The 13,752-nt window shown below is 43.3% G+C and overlaps 2 protein-coding genes across 2 annotated transcripts in view; both read left to right on the top strand.

Annotated features, from left to right (window-relative positions):
• The window catches only part of TBX4 (T-box transcription factor 4), a 100,158-nt gene that overhangs the window by 7,721 nt on the left and 78,685 nt on the right, over nt 1–13,752 (top strand). The window lies entirely within an intron of this gene.
• On the top strand, nt 9,586–10,108 carry LOC128403067 (ATP synthase F(0) complex subunit C3, mitochondrial-like). Its single transcript, XM_053367685.1, has one exon. The coding sequence runs from the start codon at nt 9,657–9,659 to the stop codon at nt 9,960–9,962; it is 306 nt and encodes a 101-aa protein (XP_053223660.1). The 5' UTR covers nt 9,586–9,656; the 3' UTR covers nt 9,963–10,108.

The raw sequence follows: 13,752 nt of genomic DNA, 5'->3' as shown, positions 1-13,752 counted from the left end.
GATGCTCATAAGCAATGTGGCTCCCTTCCCAGTTAGCGCTGTGGGGCGAAGAGGTCTTTGTCTTTCGGATGCTTCTCCCACACTCTTCCCTCACCTGACCACAGCAGAGGTGTGAGGGAGGAAGCAAACTGTGTTCCACCTACTGATGCCAAAATATTTCTCTCTCCCCCACACCGCCCCCTTCTTTTTATAGCTAAAGGAAGATGCATCTGAGTTTCCTAAGTTTAGGTTGTTTCTTTTTAATGGAAGAGTTGGATTATTTTCACCATATCTGGCCTTCTGCAGTTGTAATTTGGGGACATCGGGTTTTATTTGGGGGGTACACTTTTCATATACCGCCTGTTTCTTGAGAATCCCCACTATTTTGATCCATTTTATTTTTAAGCAATCCTGGTGACCAGCCTGGTGCCCTCCATATGCTTTTGGACTGTAACTCCAAAGCCCTGGCCTTATCCAACAGGGCTCTTCTTCATGCTCTTATGATGATTGTTCTCATCCCATTGCTGTGGGAAATCTCCACAACGCCATGAATCAAATAATTTTAAAATTCTACTAAGCACCACCACAATATTGGTGGGAAGGGCAGATTTGCAGGTGTACAAATTACAAATGTACAAATTAATGTGCATGCCAAAAGCACAAATCCTACTCCACTCCACAGGTAACTGTTGGCTGCTGTGTCAGTTTAAAGTCTACATAGTTATTTCTTTATTAACATTTATTTATTTTGAGTTTTATTTTGCAGGTTGTAGTTGCCACTTAATCTGAGCGATTTAGAGAAAAGTCATTTTACCCATTGCAAGAAATTACCATGGCAGCGTTCAACATAGTACTTCAAGTAAATCCACTGAAATCCACTTAACAGCACAGAAATACCACCAACGGTACCAAAAAGAACTGATAATAGTATTAGAACATTGAAATATCATAGAAACGTATGAAGGCATATTACACTGAGTCCATCTAGCTCAGTAATGTCCACACTGACTGGCAGCAGCTCCACAGGGTTTCAGGCAGGCGTCCCTACCAGTCCTACCTGGAGATGCTAGGAAGGATCATGGGCCTTTATACCTTTGATGCGGACTCTTGCTTTTAAAAGGGTGACGTTTACATATGGTCATCAAAAGGGGAGTGTTCATATGCCTCAGAGGCAGCGCTTTTTATTCCCACTTCATGTGTGACCAGGGCATTGAACCCTGAAAGCAACTTCACAGAGTAAGGCCGAGCGAGGCCTGCCTTCAATTGAAGATTCCTCCGACTGCAAGGGACCTAGGATATTGTTCACTGGCAGGTTGACATACAATATTATAAACTGCACTTCCTGTGACTGAGAAGTACTTAACCTTGAGGCTTCCCAGGGCTTCCTCCTGACTTACGATGTCCTTTTTATAGGATGGTTGATGCTAGTGTTTGAGTGATTTCATTGCCAACTCCCCCGTTCTATGGGGTTGGGGTTTTTTTTAAAAGCCTACTGTCCAATTTAATGGGCAGTAGGCCTTAAAAATACCTACCCCTTTAATAGCGCCGCTGAATATCTTGCCCTTAGCGATTCATCCCTCGAAAGCTGTGTCGCAAATGCCGTTCGGAAATCCGTTAACACAGTAACCTTTGTCAGTCTCCCAATTCGCCTTCCTCCTGGGGTGGCAGGAGATTGAGAAGGAGCCAAGTCTGGGGGAGATGACCTGCTGACCCACCTTAAGCTGGGGAGGAAGGAAGTGGTCTTTAAGGTAACAGCGATGCCAAGACCTGCTGTGTGACACGCCCAGAGAGCCATTCCATTCTGATGCCGTTTGGGCCCTGAAAATGAAATGGGAAATGCTAATGCAACGCAGAATCCATCATACAAGCGCTGCAAAACAGCCGTGAGCTTGTTCTGAAGGCTTGCAATAAAAAATTCCTCCCGCGGTCATGTCGGTCCTTTGAGGCAGATCAGGATTTCTTCCTCACCACTCTTCGCGCAAACGCACGCACAGACTAAAAAGAAAAAGATGCAGTAGTAGCTGTTGTTGTGCTTAAATAATACAGGAATTGGAAGAATGTTTACTTTGTAAAATTCAGTTCAGGTCCACACTGCATTTGATAAAGAGGACTTTAGTCCACAAAAATTCTCCTAAAAATACTTTAAAGCTGTTTGTGGTGGGCTTGCCACAACAGTCTTTCATTGACTAGCCCTTTGGAAGCTGCAAATACAACCATAACTCATAGCCAGCACTTCTGTGGATGAGAAAGAGACAGCAGAGGCTTTGTATATTGGTGTGAAGCAGGAGAAACCTAATACAAGAGGTCAGATAAATTTAACATATTAAAAATACTATGAAAACCAAAGGGGCTGGCTTAGAAATTGACTCCCAAAAGACAAAGTGATGTTCACAAGCTTTGATGGCTGTGAAAAGTGTTAAGAACATCAGGTGAGCTTGGCTGCTGGCTCAGGCCATCTAGTGCAGCATCCTGTTCTCCCAGTGGCCAACCAGATGCGCCAGTGGGCAATGCACAAGCAAGACCTGAGCACAAGACCACTATCCCCTCCTGAAGTTTCCAGGACCTAGTATTCAGGAGCTCGCTGCCTCTGACAGTAGAAGGTAGAACATAGCCATTGTGGCTAGTAGCCACAGTCTTATCCTCCATGAAATGCTCTAGTCTTCTTTTAAAACCAATGTACCGGGTAGTTGGTCACCATCGCTACCTCTTGTGGGAGCAGAATCCAATAGTTTAGCTATGCACTGCATGAAGAAGTACTTTCTTTTTGTCTGAGGAGAGTCCCGGGGGCCAAACTGAGAGGTCTGGAGGGCCACACTTGGTCCTCAGGTCCGAGTTTCCCCACCCACCCTTTAAAGCAGTAAATGTTTGCTTCCTCTTTGATACACATAGTTCCATAATCTAGGAAATAACATTAATAAAAGTTATTGGGGCCGCCTTGCCCATGAAGCAGGCTGAAGCAGGCATATCGGGTGGCAGAATCCTGTGGTGCAGCACTCCTATGGGCACCCTGCCCACCCATGCCGCTGCTGCTGGGGTCATGCAGTGATTGCTTTCTGGGAAGCTGCCGCTGCCACTACACAACAGAAGCTAACAAGGCTGCAGCAGGGGGAGGGTGTCAGTGAGGAGTGTTGCCTTCCCATTTCAGGCAGCAAATAGGCAAGACTACCCCTGGCAGTTCTGCAGTAGTCAAACGTGGAAGCAAATAGAACTTTCAGAACACTCCATGTCTCCGTGGCAGACCTGTGATGCTGAGAGTGTGTGTATCGAAATGATCCTATCTTGAAAAACATTAAACATTACAGACCGTTTCTATTTATTTTTCTCTTCCCGCTAATATTGTCCCCAAAATTAAGCTGCAAATGTAGCTATTGCTTGCTTTCTTTCTTTCTTTCTTGCTTTCTTGCTTTCTTGCTTTCTTGCTTTCTTGCTTTCTTGCTTTCTTGCTTTCTTGCTTTCTTGCTTGCTTTCTTGCTTTCTTGCTTTCTTGCTTTCTTGCTTTCTTGCTTTCTTTCTGATTAATCATCTGTGTTTGGCAGCCGAGACAGATCCATGACAGCGATGAGTGCTTTTGATGCGCTGCTCCTGTCAGGGTAACTTCACTCCTCCCTACAGCGCCTCTCTCTCCCCTCCTTCGCTCCTTGGTGACTGAGGAATCCTTGCAACATCTCATCACCACTAACTTGACTTACCTCACAGTTTATCTAACAAGTAATGACATCAAGGGTGTCTCTGAACCTCTGACTAAATGGTTGGAGACTTCTAAAAACATACACTGGGCTCTACTTAGACTTAAAGGTGGACAGAATCCTAGGTTGATCAGGAGGCTGTTTTTAAGTCCCTCTTCTTTCTCCCCCCATTCCCACTCTTTCGTCCCTCCATCCTTTTTAAAGAAGGAATGGGTGGATGGGGATTTGAATAGAACTGGGAGGATATACACAACAGCTTGTCGAAACGGTGGGGGCAGGAGATGGCCATGAAGGCTAGAAATGGCCAGTAGCCATGATAGCTGTGCTCTGCTGCAAATTTTGGAGGCAGTGTGCCTCTGAATACCACTTGCTGGGAGTCGCAAGTCATCTGCTTGGCCACTATGGGAACAGGATGCTGGCTAAGCAGGGCTTGTGCCTTTTGCATCTGAGTGTGGTTGGTAGCACACAGACTTCTAGCGAAAGATCAGGCTAGCTTGAAGCCTGCCTACCCTTGCTGTAAAGTGCCTTTACACGCTGACAACTTTATTTATTTGCTCAGTTTCTCAGTTGCCTAATAATCAAAGTTCTCTGGAGAGCAGGCAGATTAAAATCACAGTTTGAAACTCCTGTTAGTAACAGCGCACAAACATACCAAAGCAGAGGTTGGCTTACGCTGACGATGTCAAGAGCTTGTTGATGAACATTCAGTCACAGGCTGGTGTGAGCAACAAGCAGAACTCAGCGTGAAGGGGTGGGGCTATGCAAATAGGATTAGCCTCAACTTCTTCATCATGCTTGATGTCCCCAGTAGAGAGCACAGGAAACGGATTTGGGCTCTAAGGGTGTGCCCCTTCTATTTCCCATCCTCTTTAAAATGAACGAATACCCATTCTCCCCCTGCAGTACAAGTCCCACTCCCACCTGATTGGGATCCCCGACTACTGGTCCTGCTAGCTAGGGGTGATGGGAGTTGTAGTCCAACAATTTCTGGGGACCCAAGGTTGAGACAGACTGACCTGATGCACACATCTCAATCAGAGGCTGCATTACAAAGCCCTGAACAACTTGTGTCCAGGGTACCTCAGGGGCCACCTGAACTCATATCCAGATGAATTACTGAGATCATCTACAGCAGCATCCTTAGTCATTCCCCAAGTTGGCGAGGCTCATCTGACAACAAAAAGCTGAACTTTTATAGTGTCATGAGCCGAGTAATACGGAATACTCTGCCAATAGAGATTCAGCAGGTGCCTTCTATTTCAACTTTTACATGCCCACAGAAAACTTTTTTTAGTCTTTCAGGCTTATGCAGCCAGTTAAGAATACATCTTTCCATGATAGCTAGCTAAATTCTGATTTAAACATTTTTATGTGATTTTTATTGTATGGTTATATGTATAATTGTTGTAAATCACTCTCTTAATTTTTTATGGACAGTGGTACATTATTTTTAAATAAAAATATATACACACAACACATATACAAAACAGTCCTGGCAATGCACAAGTCTTCCAGTCATAGTGCTACCGCCCATCATAGTAGCAGGTGTCTCTTTGCTAGTGCTTGCAGATCCAACTGGGAACTCTGCAACCCCAAATGAAATGCTCTTGATTAGGCTCAGTATTAGAAGGCAGGTTGTTATGTCAGCCCCTGCTCAGCAACAAGAAGGCTTGTGCAGCAGAGTGGCTAAAAACCTAATGCTGTGCACACACCATACATTTAAAACACATTCCATACAACCACATTCCATACAGTTCCATGGGAACTGTAGTTTGTTAAGAGTGCTAGGAATTATAGCTCTGAAAAGAGTAAACTAAAGTTTGCAATTTTTAAAAGAAGAAAATCCTTATGAAAATTAATCAATGTTCGCATTTTTGCACGTAGTTTTGCCTGATACAAACACATTTTCAAATAAAGTTTCTGTAATAGAATGCATTTTTCTATGTTGTTTTACTTAATTTAATGCATTTCAATGCACACTTTATCCTAGTACTGTAAATGCATTTGTGTACACATTGCTCGGTTAGAGAGCTGCATTGCGAAATTCAGAGAAGTGTGAGTTTTGAAGGATTGCTGTGCTTTGGTTCATGTGTTGTTTCAGAAAGTGCAAATTGGGTAAATTCATATTTAAAAGCAAACTATACAAATTGGAAGATAACAAATCACTTTCATATTTCATGTTTTATTCAGATAGTTTTATGGGATAAGACAAGGAGGTCTGTTCTGCCTGTGAGCATACAACCTAAAAGTTCAAGATGGGGGAAAGACAGCTTGAGGCCCCTTAGAGAAAGAGACAAGAATAATGATGGATGGATGAGAAAATGCAGTTTACAAGTGACTATATCATAATCCTGTTCTTGCCCTTCTCCAGGATTCTCCATTCCATTCCACCCTTTCCCTCCCCTCCCCCAACTGACACTCGACATTCTGTTGCTATTGAGTGTGATCAGTCTCCCACCCCATTCATTTTATTTTTGCTTTTGCACTTCTGCAAATCATGGGATTTCCATGAGCATGCTGATATCTCTCTAGTTGCTGGCACTCAACATCTGAATTTGTTATTAGAGGCAGAGGTGATGAGTTTTGAAAAGAAGGCCATCTAAGCTAGTTGATCTCTCCACCTCCAAGGGCAGTGAAATTCTAGAAATTAAATTACTTATATAAATCATTACATACATACATTATACATATACAGAACAATCATTATTGGGCAAAGCAATATTTTGACAACTGGAGTCATACCTTTTGTAGAGTTTCTGGATCTCAATCAAAGCAAAACACTGGCTATTAAATATGTACCTAAAATCTGTGTTTCCACTTAGCAGAGTATTATGGAATGACACCTGGTGCATTCAAGTTTTTTTTATTTAATATTTGTCCAAAACAAAATAGCCACAATCCATTTTTCTGGAGAGGGGAGAGAGTTGATAGTGTGTTCAATCAATAATATCACTATTGCATCCAAATCTTAAAAGCAATTTGTGTTTCTCAGCAGTCCTTACAAGAGCTCCGTAAGGTAGGATGATGATGATGATGATATTGATACCCTGCCCATTTGGCTGGGTTTCCTGGCTAGGCTTGCTTATTCCCATATTCCTACTGGAGGGACTGAGACTGGAATCTGCAGAAAAGAGAAATCCCCAGATTTACTTAATGATACAGTTGACTAAGTAGGTGTCTTCAGCAGCTACCTCTGTAAGGCAGATGTGGAGATACAGCACAGCTGTTACTCTTCCATAACATTTTGTAAGCCATTATCTGCTTAGATATCCTGATGTCACTGAGGATACATCAACAGCCAGAAAGGAAAGAAGCCCCATTCTCCAACCCCCCACAGAAAGCAGATTGCCCTGAATGAAATTCTGAGTTGCCACAGGCGGCTGAATCCTAAAACTGGAGGAAGATAACTGAAGATGGGACTTTGTATGTTTTGGGTGGAAAGAAGTGTTCTTCAGCCTCAAGGTCGAGGGTGGAGAACCTGTGACCATGAAGATGTTATTAGATTCCAATGCCCATTAGCCCAACCAGGATGACTAGTGGTCAGGAATGACAGGAGTTGCAGTTCAGTAACACCAGGAGGAGCACAGGGTCCCCAACCCAGCTAATGCTATCCAAATTGGCTCCTATTGATTTTTTTCTAGTACGCCACCTAAGCTTGAGTCTCTAGCTTTGCTCATTTAAAAACTACTGTGTTTCTCTCCCTTCCTATTCTCTGTCTGATAAAGAACATGCACCTCTCATTATGACAACTGCTGGATTATATCATTTCAAAGGTAGTGAATCCTGCCATATTTTTTTTACTTGTTTGTTGCAGCACCGCAGCCTGAGCCTCCATACTATCTAGTAGCACAGGGGTAGGGAACTTGTGGCTCACCAAGTGTTGTTGCACTCCAGTTCCCACCATCCCTTGTCACTGGCCACTCTGGCTGAGGTTGATGGGAGTCTAAGAACATCTGAAGGGCCACAGGTTAGAATCATAGAATCATAGAATTGGAAGAGACCACAAGGGCCATCGAGTCCAACCCCCTGCCAAGCAGGAAACACCACCAGAGCACTCCTGACATATGGTTGTCAAGCCTTTGCTTAAAGACCTCCAAAGAAGGAGACTCCACCACACTCCTTGGCAGCAAATTCCACTGTCGAACAGCTCTTACTGTCAGGAAGTTCTTCCTAATGTTTAGGTGGAATCTTCTTTCTTGTAGTTTGGATCCATTGCTCCGTGTCCGCTTCTCTGGAGCAGCAGAAAACAACCTTTCTCCCTCCTCTATGTGACATCCTTTTATATATTTGAACATGGCTATCATATCACCCCTTAACCTCCTCTTCTCCAGGCTAAACATGCCCAGCTCCCTTAGCCGTTCCTCATAAGGCATCGTTTCCAGGCCTTTGACCATTTTGGATGCCCTCCTCTGGACACGTTCAAGTTTGTCAGTGTCCTTCTTGAACTGTGGTGCCCAGAACTGGACACAGTACTCCAGGTGAGGTCTGACCAGAGCAGAATACAGTGGCACTATTACTTCCCTTGATCTAGATGCTATACTCCTATTGATGCATCAGGGATGGTTCCCCATCCCTGCAGTTGACTTGCATCCCAATTGAGGCTGTGATCCTACACACCAGGCAGTAGTGGTGGTGCTCATTGGTGGAAGGCAGGGAGACCAACAGTAGGTGGAACCAGAACCACTGAAAGGCAGAGCCAGCTAAACTAGTTTTGTCCCCATCCTCCTCTCTGCTGAGCACTATCAGGGCAACACCGAGACTAAGGAGGATGAGCTAGTGTGTATGGTCTGTGTGTGTGGTTTGGGAGCTGTATGGTCAGGGGAAAAACAATGCTGTCCAGGGTTGTAAAGACTGCAGAGAGAATAATTGGGTGCACTCTTCCCACTTTGGATCAAATATATGCTTCCAGGTGTCACAAGAAAGCTGCAGAGATAGCGCAGGACAGTGCGCACCCCGGAAATGATTTCTTTCAGCTTCTGCCTTCTGGAAGAAAGTACAGGGTTATAAAGACTAGGACTAGCTGTCTGAGAAACAGTTTCTATCCAAATGTGATTTTGGTTTTAAACGCAGTGTAAGGTAGTCTCTATGGGAGAATATTGTATTTAATTATGGGGTATCAGAGTTTTTAGGGGGCTAACCAGGCTGGGATAGCTGGGATAGCAGGCTTGTTGGTTTTTTAATGTCTGATGTATATTTTTTCAATTCCGTTGTTCTGTATGGGACAATGACAATAAAGATTATCGTATCGTATCATTATAAGGAAGAAGGCAAGCAGGTGGGGGATATCTGAGAGCAGTGTGAGGTTGGTGTGGCAGTGCCCCATTTGCCCTAACAGCTGGCAGCCTCTAGTGGCTGGCAGAATGTCTCACTGAACTCAGTGAGACTTACTTTTGGAGTAGGAACCCTCTGCGAGTTGGCACTCTCCCCTCCTACTCCCTTCCTAAGACTGTGACTATGCAGGCTTTGTGGATCCAATCATGGCAACGTTTTCTCTCTTCTCTCACCCTGGGATTTTCTTAACATGCAGTCTGGATTGGTGAGTTTTGGAGAACTCTAAAGGTCGCTCGTGACTTTGCAACATTTTGCTTGACCTTAATAAAAAGTATTTCCCAGTTGCAGATTTTGACTTCCCCACCCCTGCCCCAGCAAAGCAACACTGTTTCCAATGCTTTTTTTACTTTTTAGAGCAGACCTGCAGATGAATATGTTTTCTGTTTGAATGCTAAATGGATGCTTTCTGAATAAGCCACTGTCTGAAATTCCAGGTGGTTGTTAGTCGCTCACATAACCAAAGTGCTCTGTCTAGCTTCTCTTTTTGCCTGGTGGAGGAACGTTGTATAACTCCAAAGCTTGTACAAACTTTTTACACTGGCAGGCATCCATTTGATAAAACATATACTAGAAACACAAGATGGTTAGGCTAGGCCCTTCTCTCGTGGTCTTCCCTTGAGCAGCAGCTGTTGAGTGTGGCCACCCCCAACGTCCCTGAATATGTATACCTGTGCAAAGTTCGTCTTTGCTCCTGCCCTTATAAAGAACAGTTTCCAGCTGCTCTGTAGGCCCATCTCTGCCTCTGTGCTGAACAGGCCTGAGGTCAGGACGAAGGAGCCTTGTCTCTCAGGTGCTCACAATGAGCTCTTGCCAGTGTTGCGCCGGGAGTTCCAAACCAGCACTGTTTCCAGGGACATTGATACTGCCGCCAAGTTTATTGGTGCTGGCGCTGCCACTGTAGGTGTGCCTGGCTCTGGTGCTGGCATCGGGACCGTATTTGGCAGTCTTCTCATTGGCTATGCCTGAAACCCTTCCCTAAAGCATCAGCTCTTCTTCTATGCCATCGTGGGTTTTGCACTCTCTGAGGCCATGGGGCTGTTCTGCTTGATGGTGGCATTCCTCATTCTCTTTGCAATGTGAAGGAGCCGGGTGTGCTGCCTGCCATGTGCTCCCCCCCCCCTGTGTTTAGTCCAGTGCGTACGACAACCTGATTGTTCTGTGGCAGATAGGGGAAACCCATCTGTTAACCAAATCTGTCCAGCTCAGAGGGGGCAAGTCAATAAATACTGTATTGGTATAATAAAATAAAATAAGGATAGTTAGGCTATTGGTGATTCCACTTGGTGACTCCTTCCTTTCCCATTGAACTATAATGAAATTCCACCTAATTAGAACCATTGAGCTGTGATGAAATTCCACCTAAATTAGATGCAGAGGCAATTTTTGAGGGTCCTGATAGGGTGGGGAAACAGTGGTAGAGGCTTTTAGGAGAAATGTTTTAATTTACAGTATTTGATTCTGAAGTAAATACAGATCAGATTGCCAGTAGGATCCTGATCAGGATTGAGGCATGGTTTGTTAATCTCAGTTTTCTGCTTTTTCATCTTCGGTCGCATTTCATACCAAGGAGAAGTGCAGCTTTCTGATTTCTTATCAGTGGTGGTGCAGTTGTTTTGCATGCAGAAGATCCCAGGGTCAATACTTGCTGGTCAGCATAGACAATACTAAGTAGGGAAGGATGAATCTGTCAATTTCGGTTTCTTGTCTTGCCAATTTTAAATTTAGTTCTCTGTATTTTTTTAAAACATAAAAGCATGTATGAAAATTCACCAGCATTTTCCTTTGCATTTTTCCTAATAGACAATGCACTTTCCCCTAACATAATGCATTTTTAAATGTTATTTTCACGAATCTATGCATTTCAAGGCACCTCAGTATATGCATTTTGGGGGGTACGCATTAGTTAGCGGGAGGACTGCATTGCAAAATTTGGAGAACTGCAAATGTTCATGGATGGCTGTGTTTCGGTTCGCATATTGTTTTGGAAAAGTGTGAACTAAGTAAGTTTGCTTTTAAATTAGAACCAAATTGAATTTCTCCCCCATCCTTAATTACTGAGCTAAATGGACCAATAGTATTGACTCAGTACCAGGCAGCTTCCTTGTGTTCTTGTGTACCAATTCTTCGTAATTTGAAGCAGCTTTGATGCTCACTTCCTGCAACTCTGGCTATTAAAGGAAAAGAGGATAGGAGATAAGAACTTCAACTTCGTCCAAGTTTCCCATGCTGACCATTGTTGGCTTTTATAAAAATGTGTCATTAGAGCCCAGTATGTGTAATTCATTATTTAATTTTCCCACTGGCTCTTCCATCCTTCCCAAGGAATCTGAAGAGAAGTTCAAAGCAGTATGTTCTGACAGTTTTTGGTACAAACACTCACTTTCTCTGTTTACATTATAGACATTGTTTCTTAAAAAAAATACATTAAGGCAGAGAAAACCTTTTAAGACTGCTTTATTTTATTTTCAAGTAAAATACTAAAAGTGCTCCTGCTCAAACGGGAAAGTTGACTGTACAAAAATCATAGCTGAGGTTTTGGGGGGCTTGAATACAGCTAAGATAATTGTTTATAAAAGTATATAGCTGGGATGGAGAGAGAGGAAGATATATCAATTTGGGGGGAGTCTAAGAAGAACTAGTGCAAACATAGGCAAACTTGGCCCTCCAGATGTTTTGGGACTACAACTCCCATCATCCCCAGCTAACAGGACCAGTGGTTAGGGATGATGGGAATTGTAGTCCCAAAACATCTGGAGGGCCAAGTTTGCCTATGCCTGAACTAGTGAGTCACCCAAGCTGATTGGCCATAGCTTGAAGAGTCTCCATGGTTATAGAGAAAGTGGATACAATAGAGATAACTTTTGTCTTCCTCTCTCATGATACTAGAACTCAGGGACATCCAATTAAGCAGACCAGATGGGCCTTTGATTGATCCAGCAGGGCTCTTTTGATGTCCTTTGGAGTGACAAAGAGAAGTGCTTCGTTCAGTTTTGTGGAACTCATAGCCACAGGACATGGCTGTGGCCACTGTCTTGGATAAATGGATTGAACAAATTTAATGGAGGAAAACAGGGGTCTACTAGTAGCTTAAGGGAACCTGCATAGTCCAAGCCAGTACACCCCTGAGGAATAGACACAGAGGACAAATGAGAGAGAGCCTAGATGCCTTTCTTGTCAGCTTCTCTAGCTGACCTTTGGTCTGATCCTTCAAGCCCCTTATTGTGTTGTTACAAAAGGTTAAGGGCAGAATCCAAACCCCAAGCTAAGCATTTAAGGCTCCAATCCTCTGAACTCTTACTTGAGAAAAGCCTATTGAACGAAGTCGGTTTTACTTTACGGTAAAGATGTTTTGCTGCCTGTCCAATGAATAATAATTTTCTTCTGGCGATGGCACTGTGAATCATGCAAATCTTGAGTCCTGTGCATGATCTCTGGTCGGGCAGCCTGGCTAGGGAAACCTGTGGCCCTCCTGTCGTTATTAGACTCCAGCTCCCATCAGCCCCAGCTCCTGTGGCCAATGGCCATGGATGATGGGAGATGTAGTCTGGCAACATCTGGAAGGGCTACAGGTTGTTTACCTCTGCTTGAAATCCAATATAAAAACATTGCTCCCATTACTCTTCTTCTGTTTTACTGAACTCTCACAAAAGCTGGGTCTTAAAACGCAGTCAGAAAGTGTTGCAGGGCACTTTGATTGAATAAGTACACCTGAATTCGTAGTCGGTGGCTGGAAGTGTGGGGAACTGAGCCAGTTCCTCTTTCGAGGAGGAAATGCACATGCATGCCAGCCCCTCTCTTGGAGATTTATTATATAAAGCTTAAATGTATACCTTACAAAAACCGGTGTACAGCAGACCACGTTCAAAGGACTGGTAATGCTCTCCGAAGGCTAAGCGATGTTAATTGCTCCAATATGATTGTATATCTTTTGCGATTATCAATGGCAAGGGGGATGGGGAGATTCAGAATTTTAAAAACTGTTTTATTTGTTTTTTGAAACGCCTTAATTTGATCTTTTAAATAATGACAAAATTGGTTCCTTATTGTTTTGCTTTGTGCTAAACAAACAAACAAACCCCAAGATGGATGGAAAAACCCTATCCTTCCTATATTTGGCTTAAAGAAATCTAAGCCAAGCTATTAATTCAACACTAAAATTATTAAACTTTATTAGTAGAGTTCCAGGATTGAAGGTCTTGTCTGAGCAGATGAAAATGGCTGGATGCTTCATTTTGTACATTGAATGTTATGTTTCAGGAGTTAAGTTTTGGTTAAGTTTACAAAAAAGCAAAGGAGTGGGATGTCTGAGACAGCAATTCTAAACAAAATTATTAGGGAGGGGGAGAGAGTGGATTGTATCCAATGTTAGCTCTGTTCTGAGCAAACCCACAGAAGTGAGTAGGCGTGACTGACTTGAGTTCATTACTTTCAGTGGGTCTACTCTGAGTAGAATTTAGCCAGATACAATCCAATGATGCTTCTGAGTAAAGATTAGGATCTTGCTGTAAGGCTGCACATTTACTTGGAAGTAAGCCCTACTGAATACAGTGCAGCTTAATTCAGAGTAAACATCCAGGAAGATCAGATTGCATATCTACAGTCCTGTCTATGCAAACTTACTTGATAGTAAATCAATATTGAATCTGCTAAAATTTACTTCTGAGTAAACATAGGGTCAGCCTGTAAGTTACTTGGCCATAAGTTCCACTGAGCAAAGCAAGGGTTTACTCCCCATCAAATATGCATTGGATTGGAT

Source organism: Podarcis raffonei, chromosome 15, assembly GCF_027172205.1.
Source record: "Podarcis raffonei isolate rPodRaf1 chromosome 15, rPodRaf1.pri, whole genome shotgun sequence".
Classification (NCBI taxonomy): domain Eukaryota; kingdom Metazoa; phylum Chordata; class Lepidosauria; order Squamata; family Lacertidae; genus Podarcis; species Podarcis raffonei.
Note: the sequence above shows the minus strand (reverse complement) of the source record. Positions and strands in the feature narration are given on the sequence as shown.